This window comes from Cryptotermes secundus, unplaced genomic scaffold, assembly GCF_002891405.2.
Source record: "Cryptotermes secundus unplaced genomic scaffold, Csec_1.0 scaffold1817, whole genome shotgun sequence".
Lineage (NCBI taxonomy): Eukaryota > Metazoa > Arthropoda > Insecta > Blattodea > Kalotermitidae > Cryptotermes > Cryptotermes secundus.
Genome location: NW_019744163.1, coordinates 168,765 through 183,572, shown reverse-complemented (window position 1 = coordinate 183,572; position 14,808 = coordinate 168,765). Strand labels below are relative to the sequence as shown.

The 14,808-nt window shown below is 44.2% G+C and overlaps 2 protein-coding genes across 4 annotated transcripts in view; one reads left to right on the top strand and one right to left on the bottom strand.

The window, feature by feature from the left end:
- LOC111874619 (GTPase-activating Rap/Ran-GAP domain-like protein 3) overlaps positions 1-14,808 on the bottom strand; it is a 252,542-nt gene that overhangs the window by 176,786 nt on the left and 60,948 nt on the right. The window lies entirely within an intron of this gene.
- LOC111874620 (probable cytochrome P450 49a1) overlaps positions 10,112-14,808 on the top strand; it is a 27,593-nt gene continuing 22,896 nt past the window's right edge. The window contains exons 1-2 of the mRNA XM_033755532.1: positions 10,112-10,264; positions 14,512-14,754. Coding sequence (XP_033611423.1) covers positions 14,535-14,754 — 220 coding nt within the window. The 5' untranslated portion in view covers positions 10,112-10,264; positions 14,512-14,534. The remainder of the gene's footprint in view (positions 10,265-14,511; positions 14,755-14,808) is intronic.

Here is a 14,808-nt window from a genome sequence, read left to right as displayed (position 1 = left end):
CCCCCCCCCCCAAGTCATTCTTTCCTCCAGCCAATTCTTTCACTTCAATTGCTTCTGTTCTCCCTATCATTACATCGCTTTTCCTTCCTACCCACGTTCCCCTTTCCCCGCTCTCTTACTTCCATCATCCTGTTATTTATCTTCCTGTTTCTTCCTTCGTTCCCGTCTTTTTTATGTTTTCTTTTTGTTTCCTTCTTCTTGCTTATCATTCTTCGTTTCTCTCGTTTCCTTTTCCTTCTCTTGTTGCTGTCTTCACTTCGTTCCTACTGAAATCATTTAATTTTGTTTATAAAATTTATAAAAGGCTTTAGAGCGCGAATGTTCTTCATAATCCATTCATACAGGCATACATACATACATACAAACAACTGTCTATAAAAATCGTTACGGTGCTGCGTGAGTTTATAATAACACAGTGAGCCGACAGAGCGCAGAAAGCGCTGGTTGCACGTAGCACTAATTACTCCGGTAGATGGAGCTGCCACCGACAGTTTTTATGTAGTCAGCTGTAGTCATTTTCATGTGAAATTATTTAAGGAGCCTTTTTATAAAGCTGCTTATTTAACGACGCTCTAAACATCCAGGCTATATAGCTTCGGATGATTAATGAATGTTGAGCGGTTTGTGTAATGAGAATTTGCAGGGGAAACTGAAGTACTGGGAGATAACGCACCTTACTTCCACTGCGTCCACCATAAATCCCAGATGACTTGATCTGGTATCGAATCCGGGCCGCCACTGAAGGAAACTGGCCACTCGTTATCTTCTTGAGCTCCGGCAAGAACAAGGCGCATCTTCAGTACTGGATGTTATTGCTTGATTTTGAGTACGGGCTGCGGAGACTGCTACATGCGTACATGTACACATACGCGTGGGCGAGCGGACGGACTCTGTGAAGGAAATCCATGAAAGCGGTGGTTGCGAAATTTGTCTAATCCCTGTGAAGATGTAGGCTACTTCTTGATTGCTCTTCGGTAAGTAGGACAACTTCACCGTTGCCTCACGGAGCAAATCACGCACCTGTTAGCAGCTGTCGGTGAGATGTATTCACAGGACGTAATAAAACATAAGCATGACGAACCTGCGTGGGCCGTCTGTCGCCTTCTCGCGGCGAGGCGAGTAACGGGTCCTAACAACCTTACTTCATCTTTACATGGCAAAGTTCTTCAGATAATACGCCGGTTCTTTCCTCCCAGAAAACATACCTCATCTCCATTACGAACAACAGCCTGTTAATATTGAGTATGGAATCAATCACTCATTGTTTTAAGAACGAACCGAACTCCCATAAACCCTGCAAAAACTAAATGTGGTATTTGATGTTGAAACAAGCGGTATACATAGTTACCACTGCTATATGAGATGTCAAGCCCCCCTCTACGCCTCAGTATTTCCAGGGTACAAGAATAGGATGCAGGTAAACACCTACAAGGCCGCGCCATAGCTCAAGCGGTTAGTCGCTGGCTTCCCACCACGGCGGCCCGGGTCTGGTCAAGTGGGATTTCTGGTGGACAAAGTGGCGCTGTGGCATGTTTTCTCCGAGTACTTCGGTTTCCCCTGACAATCTTCATTCCACCAATTGCTCCAGAATCACCCTCACCTATTATATGGGGCTGGTACAATAGGCCAGAAGTGGCCGCAGTACAAGGGACTTAGTCCCACCCCAATACAAATAAAAAAATAGTATGTATACAGGTCTATTTTAAGGCACAATCTTGACTTTTGTCGGCAGGGGTGGGAGAAATCTATGAAAATCTTACGACAGGAGAGACAGGCCACAGACAGCTTCTGAGTACGGAGTCAGAGCATTGTTCTCCCGGCGGTCCGCAGCAGGTCTGACGCCTCAAGCTACTAGAAAGGTCTGCGCAGGGCCATGCAGCAACATGGCCAGTAGGTTAATCAATCTCGCGGTTTTTAAAGCATAACACCCAGGCCCTGCTTGTAACACAGCACAAAGGAAAGACTTTCACAAAACTTACAATACAGAGTTGTGTAAAAGCTATTGAGTCACTTTGTTCAGGGTGTGGGGTACATATTTAGCATTGTTAATTCCAGTAATTAGAAGGTACCGCATTCTAATTCATAATGTCAACTGACATATGCCAGAAGGACGATGAGGTTGACGCACTATGTAGCACGCATGGAAGATGGAAGACATGAGAAATGGATATAGACATTTAGTATACACGAGGTCTGATGTTCTAACTGCGATTACTATAAAGATTGTCTTCTGGTATGTGACTCCGTCTAATCTGGTGGGCATTTACTGAAGTTGGAAGCAGCGTGGAGGAGAAAACTGAGTAACCAACTATTAGATTAATTGATTGCATAATGGGTTTACTGTCGAAGATGGAGACAGTTTATTCCTCCGAAACGTCGGTAAACTTGTACCATACTATACGGCATCATATCACAGACGATAGTGTTATTCGCGGATCAAGTTCTGCCGCTCTAACAACATTACTAGCACATCCTGGCTACACAAGGACATACAGTCCAGCGTTGTCCTTGAGGTTATCGCAGTGGTCAGTGTGATGAGTGCTACCAGACCATACGTCTTCACGGCCTGAACTTGGGTACCGCGGCGTGGAGACTGCGATGTCCAGCCCTGAATTTGAACTCGGTACCTGCCAAATGAAAACGACACGCTCCACCGCTCAACTTACCTGCTTCAATTACGTCACTAAGGTCACAATATTTGTAGCACTGTCTACTTTCAATCTATTTCACAACAGTTGATAAAGAATCGTTAAATAATCCGTCATTTGGTACCACCTCAAAGTTGTGACATCAGAGGTTACGTAACATAACGCTATAATTTCATTGGTCAGACTGTGAATAGGTCCTTAGCGTGATCACTAGTGAATTACAGGTTGTCATGATGGCAGAGTGGGCACAGTAACAATGGCCTCCCCCTGTATCACGGACGCATTTCAACACTCAGTTTGGCAAGTAGAGTCAGTGACTCGGAAAGAAAATGAGGGAAGTTAAATTGTTTAGAGGAAGGGAAATGTTACGTGTCTACATCAGCAATCTGCATCACGTGTACAAACATTTCATAATCACGGTACAAGCAGACACAACATTTCCCCCATTATCCCTTAATTCCTCGGGAAATCCTTATTTTGCAACTCACGGTTGTTAAAAAGTTTCCTATACTGCAGAAGGACAGCGGCTTCATTTCTTGCCACAAGTTATAAGAGGCGAAGGAACCAGATCACAGCCCTCTTGTGTGTGAGGCGGTGTGCCCCAGTGCGCAGGTCAAAACTACTGTTCTCACCTGCAGGGTAGAGCGGGTTCCTACGAAACGTCGGTACCTACCTAATACAATACACGGCATTGCATAACATTCAAACCCACGATATCCTCAAATCTCTGATAAGGCTGACTTGAGAAAATTACATGAAAAGAGATCTTATAATTTGTATCACGTAACAAACACTGGAGAAATTTCTAAATACACGATTCCTTAGTCTGGAAAACCTAAAGTGAAGCGAGACCCCCCCGGAGACGGAGTCGTCGATATGAGGATAATATTAAAATGAATCGATTTCAGAGAACTAGGATGTGAAATTTACGTTTGATTTGCCTGCTGCAGTACGGGGGGAACGGTGAAGGCCCCTTGTTTACATGGTAATGAACTTTCGGATTCCATAAACGGTGCGACATTCCTTGACCAACTCAGTTATTGTAACCTTCTGAAAGGCTAGACTCTGTGGAGAGTTATCAATCATATTATTAAATTAAGAAAGATGAGTTGGGTGGGACAGAGCGTACGCATGATGGAAAGTAGTCAAGTTTACGAACGAGAGGCAGGAATTTACCCCACCCCCCCCCCCCCAACCATGTTGGTACCGAAACCTGACCATCTGTCTAAAACACTTCTTAAAGGCACAAAAAAAAACAACAACTAAGCAACCAACCAACCAACCGACCGAGTAACTAACTTAATAACCAATTTTCGGGAGGTAAAACCCGAAGGATTAACGCTGCCAATACGACAGCCCATCATTTCATATGATCGTGAGCCGGTTCTATCCACCTCCCGTCTTCACAACCTATTTTCTAAGATTCCGCTTAATTTAGCTCCCATCTCCTTCTCGGTGTTGCAAGCGACTTTTTCAAAAAAAAAAAAATAATAAAAGTTTCTGCACCAAAATTCTGCGTGTATACCTTGTCTCTCCACTTAGAATCTAACCCATGAACCTCAAGGCTATCCAGAGGGACCTCACTGGACATAATTATTGACGAACCCGAGACCATCTCTACTGAAGTACCGAGTCATCCTCATAAGAAGGTACTCTTGTCTTCAAGAGCAGTTTGTTGGCAAGAATATGGACATTAATAAATTCAGAGTTCAGGAATTTAACTTTGTGAGTTGGCGGGAAAGAACGGAAAGACGAAGCCAGAATTTGAGGTTATGTCTACGGAAGAAAAGGGCACAAACTCTCACTAGGCGGGATCTCGGAGGAAAGGATGTGCTGCAATGGCGTAAGAACAGATAAACTGTGGTTTATCTTTAAAAACTCGACAAGTTTAAAGCCAGTTTCCTGAGCGAAACATACCCCACCCTAATTTGCATTGCAAATTGCGGAAAAATAACATTACTGTGCTAAGCGAAGAGAGACAGGAGATGAGTTTGAAACATATTCACCTATTGTCATGCTATAGACTGTGTGTGTATGCTTTCACTTTCGGCGGCATTGCGAACGGAAACGTCGGATCGCGTGTGCGCTCTCGTGTGAATCAGCACCGAACGTTGCCGGACAGCGGAGCAAGGTAAGGACCTCAGCCACACTACGCATGGCTTAAGACTCGGGTCTTCTGAGTTATGAGGCCGTACAGTTTTGTAAGTGTTTTCAGACTTCTGTGTTGCTGCCTGCCTTCCGTATGTTAGCTATATGAGCTACAGAGTTCTCACGGTAGTTGGAAATAAAAATTGCACGAATATATTGTGTTGTTTGAAAACCTCAAATTTGAAATTTATGCAGATAACCGTTTTCGTTAGAGTGGGGCAACCAGTTGTGACTTCGGAGGTCAAGGCGCTTATTACTTTAAGTATGTTATTTATGGTTGGATTTCCATAAATCTTGATAAATGGATCAAATTTCTTGGGACAAATACGCGTAGATGGAATTTAAGTATTAAGAAGAGTCTTATAGAATTATGAAGAGTTTCATCTTTTGTCATATAACGGCATGCAGTCCAGCGAAAATCAACCGACGTTTCGGAATAACATATCACTTACATCTTCAGGATCAACAGTAAGTGAAGCAGGAAACTATCAGCATTCCTCTTCTCTCTTCTCCTCTTCTTCTACATTCCCTGCCGATCTCAGCCTCCTTGACTTGATCATTCTAATTATACTTGGAGAAGAGTACAAGTTATGAAGCTCCTCATTGTGCAGTTTTCTCCAACCTCCTATCACTTCATTTCCCTTTGGTCCAAATATTCTCAACATCCTTTTCTCAAACACCCTCAGTCTATGTTCCTCCCTTAATGACAGAGACCAAGTTTCACACCCATACAGAACCACAGGCAAAATTATAGTTTTGTATATTCTAATTCTTATGTTTTTGGACAGCAGACGAGAAGACAAAAGCTTCTGCACTGAATGGTAGCAAGCATTACTCGATTCAGTGTCCTCTTAATTTCCTCCTGAATCAGGGTTTGATTTGTTATCGTCGTTCCCAAATATCTGAACTGTGCCACATTTTCAAAACATCTGTTTCCTATCTTTATGTCATGATTTTGCCCTGCATTTTGGTGACGAGACAGCAACATATACTTAGTTTTCTCAGCTCCTTAAAAGCGTAAAAACAAATATATTATTCTTAGAGTTCAGCATTCCCAGTGAAAAGAAACCAGGTGTGACGTCTCTACATTTGCTAACAGTTCGGAACAAAAATAAGTCAACAGTTGTTTGTTTACTTTACAAGGACGCTGTGCATTTTGCAAGTTGGTTCCTATGGGAGCCACACATTCCAGGACAAATAAACACGGCAAGTTCCGTCAACACTACTAACGTAGAAACCCGAAATAATTACATGCAGTTTCATTATTATGCAACCCCGGCCATCGCGAGGCTTATTTGCATGGTCACTAGGCTGAAACATGTTGCATAATGCAGGAATTGCATATAATTAAGCAGACTGTGTACGACAACTGCTGACGGAACTTCTCATGAGCATTAATGCGTGCAGGCGGTTTACAGTACCACCACCGTAGCCCCTGTGAGTCGTAGAAGGTGATGAAAAGGGAATTCATTCCCTGGGGGTCTGACTGGGCCCAACCCCGTCAGTAGGGGACATAAATACAGAGACCTGGTCCCCCAGGTTGGGGGTTGGATGCAAGGCTGACCACCTTGCTCTGTAAAGAAAATTGTCATGAAATAAAAAGAAGTGAAAACCTGTAGCAATCTGGCAGAACCTCCTAAGGAAAGCTATGGCTCAAAAATGGCTGTTTCGCCAACATTGATGATGAGTAATGAACAAAACATAATGACACTTTCCAATACAGTACCTCACAACTGTTTAACTGTTTCAGGAGGTAACAAACACAAAATTTTTTTATCTGTAGAAGTAAAGGAGTTTGGGGCATTTTGAAGGAAGCGAGAGAGACAGAAACCCTTACCTAGACGCATGTAGCTATGGGGGGCAAACGACGCTATGTACATGTGACCTACCCCGGCGGGAGAGACAGGAGCCCTTACCTAGACGCAGGTAGCTATGGGGGCAAGCGACGCTGTGTACATGTGACCTACCCCGGCGGGAGAGACAGGAACCCTTACCTAGATGCATGTAGCTATGGGTGCAAGCGACGCTATGTACATGTGACCTACCCCGGCGGGAGAGACAGTAGCCCTTACCTAGACGCATGTAGCTATGGGGGGCAAACGACGCTATGTACATGTGACCTACCCCGGCGGGAGAGACAGGAGCCCTTACCTAGACGCAGGTAGCTATGGGGGCAAGCGACGCTGTGTACATGTGACCTACCCCGGCGGGAGAGACAGGAGCCCTTACCTAGACGCAGGTAGCTATGGGGGCAAGCGACGCTGTGTACATGTGACCTACCCCGGCGGGAGAGACAGGAACCCTTACCTAGACGCATGTAGCTATGGGGGCAAGCGACGCTATGTACATGTGACCTACCCCGGCGGGAGAGACAGGAACCCTTACCTAGACGCATGTATCTATGGGGGGCAAACGACGCTATGTACATGTGACCTACCCCGGCAGGTTAGTACAAGTAGGATGTCACGAAATTCGTTCCTGATGCGACTGCAATTACAGGTTGCGAAAGCTGGACTTCGCTGGTTCTCACGCAACAAGTAGGAACTCGCTGAACGAATTCTCATGTAAGTTTTACTAACAACTGTCGACAATGCTGAAATTTTGGTCACAGTCGGGGAAAAATTGACACTTTATATCGTAGAGTGTACATCCGTTTCTAGGTAACGGCTCGTTAAACACGTCCCCGTGGCAACCGATTTGCATGCAAGAATACAGGTACTGTTCGAAAGGTTTTCCACTCGGTCCGTGCAAAGGGATTATAATGAGAACAATTGAAGCAAGGATGATTCACTTTGAAGGTATCCGCCGTTCAGGGAGGACTTGAGCGCGTAAGCTGAAAAATCTCCGCTATCAGAAACCGTTACCAGGCTACGGTTAGTGAAGGCACAGTAGGCTGGAAAAGGCTTAGCGGGAGCTGCAGTGATTTGTAACGTGTGGAGACTTGCGGTGGCGCTGTAACTGCTTGTAGTTCAGAGTTGAATGTGTAAGTGGTCAATCAATTCAATATTGAATCAAAACCCCACCTAACGTCACTCCTTCACGTGACAATATGAAGTTCTGCCTGCGTTTCTTCTGCGCGGATCTCGGTACCGAACGCCCTTAACTCAGTATTTATCGGAGCAAATCAAATATTTCTCACGTGCGTTATAACACGTTTCGTGTGTGGATCTTATGGGTTTTCGAGGGAATTAAACGAAACAGAGCGAAAGGGGGCGGAATTGTCACACTATGCGTAAATTTCCTAACTCGCTGTTATTCAGATTTACTGCAGTTTGTAAGCCTAGACATATGCATCATCAATAAAACACATCTCCACAAAAATGAACGCCCTTCTTATGAAGATCTGCGAGCATGGCCAATTCATTGTACTGAATATCGCCTGATATCTTAAGCACATCTGACATACACGACGTTTCGGAATCTATGTCTACTTTCTTCAGGTGTAAGGAGGGAGATACTTCTCAGTTGAGCCCGTTGTAAAGCTTACTAGACACTTCCAGATGAGTCCAGCTGAGTAGGTTAACCCCACCCACTTTAACCTGAAGATGGAAGGCGATCCCTGTTCCGAAGCTTTGTCCAGCCAACAGGCAACGTCCAGCATAATACTGGTATGATTAGTGTAACATTTACACAGGAGTCGAAATATTTTCCCAACTCTGTGGCTTGGTATGTCAATGTCTTAACGTCATACCGACGCTTTCGAAGGAAGGACTCGACAGAAACCCCAGCTCGCAAATTACTGTACGGACTAACCTAACAATTACTGGTACAATAGGCCAGAAGTGGCCGCAGTGCAAGGGACTTAGTCTCGCTGCACTACCAATAAAAAAACCTAATAATTACATGTTTCTGCGCGCCTCTTGGTTTAACAGAAATGTACCAATACCTCGCTTCAGTAACGTACACAACACGTACCTGTAATGGACGCGCGATTGGTAACCGTGGTTTTGTCTGATGCCGCCCATATGGTTTCTCGAGTCAACCCACTCGCACCGATCTGCGAAACGGGGACAGAAACAAAGACTGGCTGCAGAATATGCAGGCTGAACGTGAAATCGCACAGTGTGATGTCTCATCTCCCTTTATGCAATATAATCGTGATTACGCTTCATGAAATTGTGGGAACACAGTGCACCGATAGAGCTCAGCACTTGCTGTTTACAGAGTGCTAACATGGCAACCGCGGCATCAGGATTCTGACACTTACGGCCACACTACACGGCGTCACATCTTAATGATAAGAACCTCAAATGTTACAAAGGAGATCAAAGCATAAGAGTTACTATTCATAATTCTAATCATACGCCTGCAATTTATAAATTTAAAATTTAAATTTAAACTTTCTGAGTTTTAAATTGTACAGCAAATTGCAATGTGCCGCTCAGATACGATGTTTCAAATAACAGAAGAAACTGACCCATGATTTGCATTCGGGTGATGCTGGATTTTGTATTTGGGCCAGGACACATAGCATTTAGACATTAACATTCGTTTATTTCCCCAGTCACTCCAAGCAAACGGGATGTACCTCAAATTAGGCCAATATTTTTTTCCCCTTAAAAATTCTTTATTCACAACCCATTCTGATACTGAGAGCGTCGTTAAATAAATCTAAAATAAATAAAATATATTATCAAAATATATTCATTTATGTATCATTCTGTGTACAGCTAGTAACATTCAAAAGGAAACAACGTCATGGGCTCTTTCTTCCTTCGACATGAAAACTTATTTCAACGAACTCACTAGAGTTGCGGCCTTCATGAAAAGCTAACAGTTGCTCAGCTGCTCAAGACATTTCTAGAATTTTATAGAACTCTTAAGATTTATTACCGTGTTCACGAGAGGATCCACCGGTCCCTATCCTGAGCCAGATGAATTCCAGCCTGCAGTCAACTTTGTTTAAGATCAGTTTCAATATTTCTGTTTCATATCCTAAATTCTGATCAACATGGCGCCTCCCCTACTTGCAGACATGCTGCAACTGACTTATAGAATTTCACTTTTACTTTCAGGTACTAAAACTAAATGCTTGTTTGTGTGAAAGGTGCCTGATCCATATGGATTGAATCCAGATCACAGAGTTATTGCACAAGAAAGAGGAAGTGATTTCAGATCAGGGCTAACCAGTTTGAGAACTGGAACTGCTAAGTTGACGGATCATTACCAGAAACTGCCATTCCTAAAGATGGTTGCCTTGAGCGCGCTACAAGACAACACTCGTCTCCTAGGAGCTCTGAAAGAGGACTGCTGGTCAAGTTGCCTGCCAGTGTTACGTCATTGGGTCCAGAATGAAGTTATATATAGTGGCCACACGGGACCGCCCTGTCTGCAGAGAGACCTTTAGCGCAGTTCGAAACATTTCCCCTGTTGGGCTGAAGCCACTGTACTGTATGTTGTGGAATAGCCGTAATTGTGAAAGTGAAACAAGTGGAAAGTGCATAGCTTGCTTACTTCTCGTTGTACAGGTGACTAGCCGACGTGTCGGGCGCTGTACGCCTGAAATTAGGAAGTGTAATGCGCTGTGAAGTTGTAACGTTCATCTTAATTATATCAATATGACGTAACATAATTTTCAGGAATTTAACTGATCCATTACAACGTAAATCATCAAATTGGGGGGGGGGTGAATTTTTAAGAACTACAATATATATTCGGAAATCTTAGGATTAAATATCTCAAAACTAGAACGGACAGACNATATATATATATATATATATATATATATATATACATATAGACTGATGGGAGGGATTTGTGAGCTCAAGGTGTCATGATATAGCCTACATACCAAGTTTCGTAAAGATGGATTCAGCCATTCAAGGTTTGATAGAAGGGGACACACAGACGCACAGACAGGATCGAGACCGCGTAAGCCTACTCTTATTTTTTCAAAGTAGGGAAAGTAGGCTAAAATGAAAGGAGGCTTATGGGATCACCTTGCGTCTGTCTGTATATTTGTTCATTTCTGTTCGTCTGTCTGCGTACACCCCTAAATTTTGTTAGGAGTGATATGAGACCATCCTGTTGTCTACTTGTCTGTTTGACCCCCACACTGAGTTTTGAGAATTGTGAGATAACATTTCTGTGTGTTTGCAGTGTGTGTCCCCCCACTGCTAATTATTGTTATATAATATCATTATCTGTTTGTGTGTATGTATGTTAAGCCCCAATTCTTTCTTCTATGCGGCCCGTGAGGTATAAAAGGAAAGTAGGTAACAGTTCTTCCAAGAACTTCCTGTTTTCTACACTCTTCCGTTTGCAAAACACTTGTGGAGGGAGTTTCCAGGCGCCTACTGCATCCTCTCGGAGGTCCTGTACCATCACGCTAAATTTTGTCGAAACAAGAGCACAGGGGCGTAGATTTGCACAGAGAATATGCTTCTTCATAGATATAAGAAACCAGACTGGTTCTGAATGTATACACTAAGTGCCTAGTCTCAATTGTGTGCCTTATCCAGACTATCCGCCGGTTAACTACATTTTACAAAAGTTTAATTAAACTAAATCTGACAGTTCTTCAGACTTTACAGGTTAGGCCCTATGTCCTGTTCCAGTTCAAGATGAACTTATTTTACACACAGCTTGTATGAATCCCTAAAAGGGGGATCGGCCTACACTTGCACAGGACAACACACGCATACATCAATGCCCCAAGCAAGATGTCAATGTTAGAGTGACTGAAGAAAATATAGACCGCGGGACCCTTGTTGTCGCCATTTCTCTTAATTAGATAATTAAACAAATGATCACTTTGAGCTTCACGCAGGCCGTCTGTCCCTTCAAGCATCGAACCGTGGGACTGTTGGTGAACACCGATACTGAAAGTTTTGGGAGAAGCTGTGACCTAATCTAGATACTTTTCCCATATCTGCCTGGATATACTGAGGAAAACCACAGGAAAGCGAGACAGAAAATCGATAACCTGTTTTAGATTCGAACCTATCATCTTCCGAATGCAGGTAAGAACGTTATGGGTCAAGTGAACGTCAGACCGTGCCGACAGTCAGCACAGACATTCCAAGAGTGTCGGAGGAAGAGCTCGGCTGCTTGGCCAGTCCGTGATCCCAGTGTTCGGTTTTAATATTGCGAGTTTTGTCGCGTTTTCAATGGGAGCAAGGACGGACAGGCAGCTTTCAGTGTGCATGACAAGGATAAGGCTATATAAATGCAAATATGCCAAGTCACAATTACGCATAGATTTGAAAGCTTAAACCGAGTTGCTTCAGAACACAACACAACAGAGTCTGCAAGAGGGGCCTATGTTCAGGACGTGTTGTCTGCAAAGTCACGTCGGGGTTTCAGGGGGTTTTGTTTTCTTAAAAATTATGCACATTAAAAAAATCGATGCAAAGACTGAATGACTGCTGATCTGTTTTAGTCGTCGCCAGCACAGTGATTCTTGGTTCCGAGTGCCACGGGACTCATGACATTTTATTCTTGACGGCTCTGGGAACCCTCCAGGCTCGACAGGACTACAAAGACACTGGGCACACTTTCTCAAACGCGATTCGCTTTGATTTACCTCGGTAAATAAACAAATTGCTGGCCGGTAGATCGCAGCTGACTACTGGTACGTAACAATAAAATCTGTCCAACTGACGAAGCTACATTCTATGAAATACGTCTATAATTCGCACAGTTACTTGCCTCAAGACATCGCCTTCACAAATTTATGCTGGGAGACGGAAAATCCCCATAAATTACTTAAATTTATTCGAAATCATTACAGCCGGTTGCGAGAAAATCGTCATTAAGTACTTCGATCCCCATATTTCTTTTTGGCGCTAAAATCTTTATAGCCACCTGCACCGGCCTAGGATGGTTACCCTCAAGGGTACCGAACATTAACGAAATCCGTCAAACCGTCAAGACGTTAACAAGACGTACATACAAATACACACATACATGCAAAAGAAGAGGCAACATTCCAAAAACCATTCAGGGGAGTTCAAAACGCGCAAATCCGTCACAATTTGGACACTGACTTTGTCACGGCCGCGCTGCCTTGTCGAAATGCGTGTACGGGAAAGCGGAAAGAGCGGAGTGAAGGAATGAAGGTCATATCGAAACGTCTATGCCACGAGTGTCAACGTAGGGTGTGGCTTGCTTCATAAAGAAATCACTGCATTCTCCCGCCCTCTGTGGAGGCTGCGGTGAAGGAAATATTTATTTCAGTTTGCTGGACAAATTCGCTTGTCCGCAGCTGAAACAACATTGAACTGCAACTGTCTATAGAAAGATGGGGGAAAGCGTCATTACAGCAGGACTCTCCGTCATGCAGTCAGCAAGGGGACCCCTGGGCCCTCGAGTGGGGGGAGAGACCCCATCATTTGATCTTCGAGATCTTTTTTGACATTTTATTGTGGGACTACGTCAACGTGTGTAGTGGACAGATGGCCTGTTTATGCCGTTTGCTGCAGCTTCTGAAGGAAGAACTCTATAGACGTTACGTTACGTTAGGTGTGTTGCTTAACGATGCTGTCAGTATCGAACCGGTGATTGGAAAATTGCCGAGCATGGAGCAGTTGTTCGAATGAGAACTGGCGCGTGAAACCGAAGTGCTTGCAGAAAAACCTGCCACAGTGTCACTTCGTCCACCACAAATCCCATGCGACCACAATTCTGATATTACAATAAATTACAGCGATTCGATACAGCGTTGTTCATTGCCAAGTAAAGACAACAGTGCATGATTCTATTTTAAAATTTCAAATTGATTATTCATAGTTTTGGTATCCTACTAATTATGAGTCCTACTTTTCTCATAGACACTAATATAAATACGAGCACACTCGGTTACATATAATTCAATTACATACTTGAGGGGAGACAGGAGGGTTTATTGGAAACCAAAGTGGGGCGTCATCTGTAAACTTTTGGGTCCGCTGCTGTAACATAGAGAGCAATGGGTACAGATATTATTCCACCCCTAACTGACTTTCAACAGTGGGTATCTGTGGAGGATATCAAAGGTCATATCAGTGTGTTCGATGTTAACATCGTAATCCTGAGTGGCAGCTGCGCATGCGGACAGGCAATGGCGGGCACTTCACGTTTTTTGTATTATTGCTAGTGGGGTGGGACTAAGTTGCTTGTACTGCGGCCACTTCTGGCCTATTGCACCAGCCCCAGATGATAGGTGAGAGTGATTGTGGAGCAGTTGGTGGAATGAAGATTGGCAGGCGAAACCGAAGTACTCGGAGAAAATATGCCCCAGAGCCACTTTGTCCACCACAAATCTCACTTGACCAGACCCGGGATCGAAACCGGGCCGTCGCGATGGGAAGCCAGCGACTAACCGCTTGAGCTATGGCGCGGCCTCACTTCACGCTTAGTTTGGTGCTCTACGCTTAATGAGCCTGTTCAAGTATAGAAGAAACTAGAAATGATTGTGTTCTGTAATGAGATACCCGCCCTACGGCTTGATAGAGGCTTCCCGACGTTTCGAATCAATTACCTGCCGTGATAGATAGGATAGAAAACCTCTTCTACTGTGAACATAGAGCTACTGTGCCCCCGAATGTCGTATATGGGACTGTACGGTGTCACATCTCACCACATTCTCCGGCGTGACAATAACAAATCTCTCATCAGCAGCGGAATTGATACTGATGCCACTGAGTTCGTGACGTAATGAGAATTTTAGTTTTTCATGCTCTGTGCTGTGAGGGAAATGCCCTGCGGAGAATCCTCAATGTTGCGTGCATTCCAGGAGCTGGAGCCGAGGCTAGCGTAATGGCGCTAAGGAAACTTCTGGGTGAGCTGAGAGACACGAGAAGTCTGCTGATCAGCTCGTCTGGACGGCGTCACCACACAACAAGCTTACAGCCAGCCGCTGCTGACGGACTGGACGCGGACATCGAAGGTTCCCGTGAGGTCAAACCTTACAGCGCTGTTCCGGGACCGAGAGAGTTGCCTCTTATTGGCAATGCATGGAGGTTCCTCCCTTACATCGGTAAGTAGTCACAGTCCTATCTCCCCTAGTCAGGGTGCTTTAGACAGGTTTCCC